Genomic DNA, 8168 nt, shown 5'->3' with positions numbered 1-8168 from the left:
TTATTTAATATATTATTTATTTATTATATTTAATAATATTATTTATTTAATTTATTATTATTTTAAATATTATTACATATTTTCAAAAATTAAACCACCAAACGCAGTTTCAGTTTTTTTTTAAACTGAAATCAATCTCTGAATAAAACTACCAAACGCATTTTCAGAAATAATTCTAAAATGAAAATGAAAACGTTTTCATTTTCATATAAAAAACAAAATCATTTTAGAACTAATTCTAAACGCACCCATAAAGTAGATGATAAAACACGATACCTAAAACTAAGGGATGAGGACATCAAATTAGGACCAGAAAATCCTCTAAAAGAAGTCTAGACAGCTAGCTATTATCTTTACCGGTTTATTACGACAACACCAAGAAAGAAAAGTAATCTTCTAAATAAATAAAAAAATCATCGAATTTCAATAATAATTTAATAAATTATGGATCATAACGACTATGGCTGGTCGGCTACTAGAGATCGGCCGGTGTAATCTATCAGACTATTACTAACAGATTATGTCGGAGACCTGCCGGCCGATAGCCAGACACCTCCAAGATCTTGTAAATTACCAATTGACCATTGAGGATATTTTGGTAATCTATTAATGGGCAATCTGACTAGTTATAGTCTAAAGAGATAGAATAAAAGAACTAATATTTATGGGTTAATAATAAATTGACGTACCATTTTAAGGGATAATTGTAATCTTTTCTCTTATATTTGCTTTAAGACTTTAAGTACCGTAAAATTATCTCATAGAAACAAATGAAAAACCGATAATTGTAATGAATTATGAATTTTGTTTCTAATGTTTAATTACTATCAAGTAAATAAGTTATCAAACCATCAAAACAATAAAGATTATGACTTTATTCTATTGTATTAATCACACATTTAGGACGATTAGTAATTATCTTGAGAAGAATATTAGTTTGGAAACCATAAGACCAAAGTGGTACTTGTTAAATTCGCTCCCTTCTCTCTCTCTCTCTCTCCAATCTATATCTTTTCTCTTATATTTGCTTTAAGACTTTAAGTACCGTAAAATTATCTCATAGAAACAAATGAAAAACCGATAATTGTAATGAATTATGAATTTTGTTTCTAATGTTTAATTACTATCAAGTAAATAAGTTATCAAACCATCAAAACAATAAAGATTATGACTTTATTCTATTGTATTAATCACACATTTAGGACGATTAGTAATTATCTTGAGAAGAATATTAGTTTGGAAACCATAAGACCAAAGTGGTACTTGTTAAATTCGCTCCCTTCTCTCTCTCTCTCTGTGTTAAATTCGCTCCCTTCTCTCTCTCTCTCTCTCTCTCTCTCTCTCTCTCTCTCAATAGTTTGGAAACCATAAGACCAACGTGGTACTTGTTAAATTCGCTCCCTTCTCTCTCTCTCTCTCTCCAATCTATGTACTTGGTTTAACGATTACAGCGATTATTCAACGTGATCAGAGGACGTTCCATGAACACTCTACCGGTCCAATTCAGGTGGTAGTCAAACTCTAACCTTTTTTTTTTTTGTTGCGGGAGGGGAACTCTGGCCGTTTAGTTCGCTGATTTAAGTTTTTAATTTGAATTGAGATATAATTTTATATGAGAATTTTTTACTGTAGTAAAAAAGTTAGATGTGACTGTTTCTAAGAGCTTTTTACTGTAACAAAACTCGAATTCTAAACTCAAATCTGTGAAATAAACGGAGTCTTAATATTTGTAAGTATTAGTTTTGTAACGAACTCCGCACGTATTATCGTATTGAAAATACTTGAAGAGTTCATTATTTATCGAATAATGAGAAATTTATTTATAAAACCATATAAGAATTTGTAGATTTATTTTAAAAAGGAATGTGTGTACAGACCACAATTGACAAAAAAATTTGAAAAAACTTATTTTAACCAATCAAAAATAAAATAGGGACACATGGGAAAAAATTACTCATATGAGTAAAGTAGAAAACAATATATTTTTAAAAAATACACAAAAAATTAAAATGTAAAAAAAATTTAAAAAATAAAGATGAAAAAAAAGATAAGTGTAGGGGCTGTCACATGATAGCTCCGTGATAGCTCCATAAAAAAGAGTTTTGACTCTTGTATGTATTGTTAGATTTAATGTTATAATAAATAATAAATTAGAGCAACGTGATATTTAAAAATGATCATTTTAAGATGGTTATGTCCTCCCACACAAATATATGGGGTCCAATTATTGACGTCCCTCGTGTTTGGATAAATTACGGCCTCGTTCATTTCACTGATTCGAGTTTAGAATTTGAGTTTTACTACAGTAAAAAGTTCTCACAAACAATCACATCTAACTTTTTTGCTACAGTAAAAAGCTCTCACATAAAATCACATCTCAACTCGAATTAAAAACTCGAATCACCGAACTAAACGGGCCTTACAATTATACTTTCAAATCTTTCTCTGGCCATATCGTTTTTAAGTTTCTTTCGACAGTTGTTAAAGGAAGATATATTACCTCTTTTCAAATTCAAAAATGTCGCAGTTCAATTTTTAGATAACAATGGTATTATTGTTATTTCTATTCACACTTGACAATGTGAATTTTCGTTTATTTTACCTCAACGACCTCGGAACGACACATTACGTACATTTTCGCCAAGTTCAGAACTCAAAAGACAACTAATTAATAGTTCCAGCAAAGAGAGAGAGAGAAAAAAAAAAAAAAACCAACTCTTGTGTATTTTTATTCTTGTCCTCTTTCACATCCATTTAATAATATTATATCACGTTAATTAAATTTTTTTTATTATATTAATTAAAAAATTATAACGTAACATATTATTATTACGAGATACAAAAGGGAGCATAAAAAGGGGCATAGAACCTGATTCTCTATTTTTTGTTCAACTTCGAGCAATAGTAGGAAATTCTAGAGTTTAGTGGGGCGAAGGGGAAAAAAAAAAAAAAAAGCAACGATAAAAGGGCAAATAATCGCATATATTTTTTTTGGTAGATAAAAGGGCAAATAATGGCATATATTTTTACTACCAATTAGGGACGACGTTCTTAATTACGTACTTACTTTTCATAGGACTAATATAGGGGATAGAGCTGAGGATGGGAGAAGCTCCCCTATCTCCATTCCTTCTCCGATTACATATACACTTTCATATGTTTGAGTTTGAATTTAGTTTTTTAAACTTATACGCTTCATATGTTTGAGTTTGAATTTAGTTTTTTAGACTTATACGCTTCATATGTTTGAGTTTGAATTTAGTTTGTTATTGTTAGAGTTTAAATTCAGCATTAAAATTTATTTTCACAACATATTAGTAGTTATATTGTTCAATTTTTTAATTAATTTAATAGAATTTTTTTTGACATACTCTACCCATTAATGTGTAAATGGGTAGAGCAGGAGGATAGCTCCCTCAGTGGTGGTATCACGACACTGATCATGTCTTAAATTAGTGAGTAGAGTGTGTGTGGGTGGGGGAAGCATAAACCCTGCCACCCTGGCCTCGTTGCCATCCCTACCATTAATGTCTACATTGGAATGTGTCGTCTTTGATTGTTCCATAAGTTTTAATCCAAATATTTTTGGTTTAAACCTTTTTTGTTACAGTAATTTTTCTCATAAATATTTAAATAAATTGAATAAAATTGACTTTTTATTTAACCTACGAACTAAACAAGTATCGTCAAATTGCAGATACATTCACTTCTAGCCCATAGGCAAGCCTTTTTTTTTTTTTTTCATTTTTTCTTTCCTTTTATTTTTATTTTTTATTTTTTACAATACAAGGTTGAATCTGTACACACAATCGAAGCCCCTCGCTACCTTGGCCCATGTCTACAGGTCCACTTTTTGCGTACACGAAAAAAATGAGTTAATCTCACAAATGATTTTTGAGATTTACCTCAATATTATTTTGGTATGTGACTTTTAGAACGTCTCCTAATTGGTCCTTAATATACTTTGTTTCAATTTTGGTTTTTGTACTAGTTAGGTGTTAATTTTCTTACAGAATATGTCAAAATTAAGGATCAAAATAAGAAACATTTAAAGTTTAGGGACAAAAAAATAAAAAAAAAATAACAACAACAAGAGAAGTTAGTTTTCACAAATAGTCTCTAAATTTTAGGTGTTTCTACTTTTGGTTCACAATTACATAGATTTTGTCAAATATTTAATACCTAATTAAGGATAGAGACCAATTATGTAACTTTTTATAAGTAAAAAATTAAAGTGGGATTAAAAATAGATATAATTAACCATTTGCATGATTAGCCCTAAAAAATATATAAAGATTTTTAAAATAATTTGGAGAATGATCTTGTAGGAAAATTTGTACCGGTGCATCCTCGATCTTTTTTCGTTAGCAAGTTGCACTCTAAAATTTTAATTTTAGTATTTAAAACCTACATTTAACAATCATTGAATCGATAGTGGACATCAATTAATAATAAAAAAATTAAGGTCGCGAAGTTTACGGTTCAACTTGTTAACTAATGAACGGCCTCGTTTGTTTCGTTGATTCGAGTTTTGTTATAGTAAAAAGCTCTCACAAACAGTCACATCTAACTTTTTTGCTACAGTAAAAAGCTCACATAAAATCACATTTCAACTCAAATTCTAAACTCGAATCAGCGAAACGAACGAGGCCGAAAAGTTTAAGGTGGATTTTGTGGGAAAAAAAAACTATATGGCATTCCGTCCATTAATTTACATTAATTCGTTTACTACTAGGCCACCACTATAATAGATTAATTTATATTATAATTCGCCAAAGTCAAAAGTTTGGTATCCAAATTGTCAAGCATTGATAATTACTATAATAAAATACAATTTAAAAAAAAAAAAAAAAACTATGCGAATAAGATGTGATTTTGAACCCTCAGCTCAAGAAAAATATGATAGATGAAGAATAATATTACAAGTATAATAAATTAAGATAAATATGACCATTTAACTTCTGTATAAAAAATCACACGATTCATAACTAGGTTCGTGGATAATTTTTTTTTCCTCCCGCCCTATCATAAAATTTTGAAAAATATTTTAAAAAGAAGATAATTGTGTGATAGATAGAGGGTATTTTCTATTGGTAATTATTTATAAACAATCTGGTCACACCATCCACAATTTCACATAACACTTTTAGGATTTGTGGTTTCGCATATTACTTCATAAACTTTTAATTTTGACTATTAACATCTCAAACTTGTAAAATTGTTACAATCTCCCACATCTTACTAAATTTGCTCAAAATTTTAATTAGATTTAAGAAATTAAAAGTTGAGAAATTAATGACCTGTTTGGTTCACACACTTAAGTCAGTACTTTTGATTCTAAATTTAAATTTTGTGAGAGAATCTATTAACGAGAGTCTTTTTTATTTAAACATTTTGTAAGAAAAAAATATTGTATCAAAATTAGAATAATGATTTCAAATGAGTGAACCAAATAGACCCTGAAAGGTTTGTGTTACATTTAAAACGTTAGAATTTTTCACTGAACACATTTATTTTTACACTAATTTAACACATTTATCGTAAAAAAAAAGACATATTACAACTATTTATAAGTTAACGGTAAACTTGCTAAAATTAAAACTTGAAGAAAGAGATTGCTAAAGTTATGTGTTATACAAGTTCAGGAATAAATTAGTAAAATATTCTTAAAAAAAAAAGAAAAAAAAGCAAGTATATGAGGAAAAAAAAAAGAATACAATAGAGGCGTTTAACACATGTTCTCACCTACTTCGTTTGGGACCGTACGATCGGGGCAGTAAACTAATCACAGCTGTGGCATCAAAATCCACGTAGGACTACATAAACAGGTCCACTAGCTAACAAATATTTGGGCCTATGTATATACCGACCCGATCCGGCCCATTTAGTCGCGCCGACCGATCGATTTACCAAGTTACTAACCCCAAATCCCCGACTATAAAATCTCAAGCTTTCATAAGTCTCCCTTCTTTTCATCTCCACTGCAAACTCTCACTCACAGTTCTCTCCGCCTTCTCTGTCGATTCTCTCGGAGTCCTCAATTTCTCCGAACGAGGTTTTTTTTTTTTTTTTTTTTTACTTATTATTTTTCCAGTTATATTTTTTAACACTTTCAATTTTTTGTAATATCTTTTTATTTATTCCGTGTTATTGTTCTGCTGATCTCGTTTTTCATCTGGACGTGTGTTGTGTTTGATTCTAATCGGTGAATTTCGCTTGGAGATTTCTTTTTCGCGATTCCAAATTTTTTTCAATTTTTTTTCGCTGTAATTATTATTGTTGTTGTTGTTGTTGACTGCATAAATATGTATCAATGGTTGAAATTTATGATTAACGGTTCTATTTTTTGTTTTTTTTGTTAATTGTTCTTATTGGTTTGCATTCAATATTCATTAAATTCAAGTCTTAATTCTACACGCATGACCAGGGATTTTTTTTTTTGGGAAAAATTGGGAAAGAAATATGTTTTGATAACTATATAATGACAAGGACTGGGAACAAATCAATTTTTTTGTTTTTTTTTTCAAAACAATGATTAGTTGTTTTAGGTTTACTGGTTTAGGCTTTCATACTTAAAAGCTTTTGTTCCTCGCACTTTAAATTGTTCTCATTGGTTCTACGAAAGATTTGAATCAGAAATTCTTTTCGTTGCTAGTCTAAACTTGATCTGGAACGAGTTTATGTCTTATGATTATATTTTACTCCTGTTTAGTTCGTGTTTAATTTAAAGCAAGATTCCCCTTTTTTTCTTTTTTTTTTCTTTTTTTTTAACTAATGTTAAACTTTATGAAGTTCCATTGTTTGTCTTATGAGTATATTAGTCCTATTCAGTTGGTGTTTAATTTAAAGCAAGTTTTTTTTTTCCCTAGTGTTTTACTTGAATTAGAATATTTCAGTACAGTTTATACTTTATACATACATACATATATATATGTGTGTGTGTGTGTGTATTCAGCGTTCACGTTTGATTCTACCGAAGCTTTGAAATATTTATTGCCTTAGTTGATTTAGTCTGCAGGATTTAACTTTTTTCCTTTTCAGTTTGTCGCTCCTTATTTCTTCCTTCTAATCTTCCTTCATAAATTCCACACAAATTTGAATCTCATTAGGACTTTATTTAGTTTATCATTCTATTTCTATTAGGGTTTGTTTTCTCTTATTTTTCGAAATTATCCTTTCTTATGTCTCTTTTCTTATTGATTACCTTTTTTTTTCTTTATTGATTTTTTTTTTCCTCTAAATAGTTTTTCATAAGATAACTTTTTGTTGGAACTATGTTGATGTAGAAATGGCAAATCAGAGTGAAGATCCTGCTATTCCAACTGCTCAAATAGTGGGCAATGCCTTTATACAACAATACTATTTGACTCTACATAAATCTCCTGATATGGTTCACAAATTTTACACTGATGATAGCGTCCTTAGCCGTCCTGGGCCTGATGGTGTGATGACATCAGTGACGACAATGCAAGTATGTTTGTGGAAAAGATTTTGTATTTAAAAATCGTATCTCTTGATTTTTGATAACTTTATAAGTGGTGCATCATTACATTTTGTGAGAATTAGCGCACACCAATTTACTTGCTTTCATTTAAGTTTTGAAACTAATTACAAAATGTTTATGGATATTAATAAAAGAAAATTTATGCCCTCTTCTTTGGTAAACTGTTAGGCATTAGTTTGGTAATGTAATATGGTTAATGTTGTTCGTCTTTGTTGCTTCTTTGGTTAATTGGTTGCCCTGGATTACTGAAATTTAGCCGACCAGTTAAAGATTGTTTGCTTCTTATTATTCCTTGCATTATTGCAGTTCTTAGTTATGTTCGATATATTTTGTTTCATGATTAACTAACTTTTATAAATGTTTTATTTTGTTTGGTTTATTTGAAGAAGTTTTCTTAAAGTCTCTTACTGTTTTTTTAATATATTGGCTTAGTTTAGTATTGCTTTTCACTCTAAAAATCAGCTTCTGCGTGTAATAAAAGTTGATTTTAGTATTTGGTAAATCTTCTCAATCTAAAATTCAGACTCGTAATATAATATAATATAATATAATATAATGTGATAATAATGTTGTAACAAATAATAATATTGTATTGATATAATTATATTAATAATAATATAATAATTAATATAATTAAATATTAATGTAATATTATAATTCTAAT

The 8168-nt window shown here is 29.0% G+C and overlaps 1 protein-coding gene across 1 annotated transcript in view; it reads left to right on the top strand.

Moving 5' to 3' along the window:
* The first annotated feature begins 5988 nt into the window (after positions 1-5988).
* The window catches only part of LOC21409090 (ras GTPase-activating protein-binding protein 2), a 5820-nt gene continuing 3640 nt past the window's right edge, over positions 5989-8168 (top strand). The window contains exons 1-2 of the mRNA XM_024162493.1: positions 5989-6055; positions 7287-7471. Coding sequence (XP_024018261.1) covers positions 7289-7471 — 183 coding nt within the window. The 5' untranslated portion in view covers positions 5989-6055; positions 7287-7288. The remainder of the gene's footprint in view (positions 6056-7286; positions 7472-8168) is intronic.

Source organism: Morus notabilis, unplaced genomic scaffold, assembly GCF_000414095.1.
Source record: "Morus notabilis unplaced genomic scaffold, ASM41409v2 Scaffold73, whole genome shotgun sequence".
Classification (NCBI taxonomy): Eukaryota; Viridiplantae; Streptophyta; class Magnoliopsida; order Rosales; family Moraceae; genus Morus; species Morus notabilis.
Note: the sequence above shows the minus strand (reverse complement) of the source record. Positions and strands in the feature narration are given on the sequence as shown.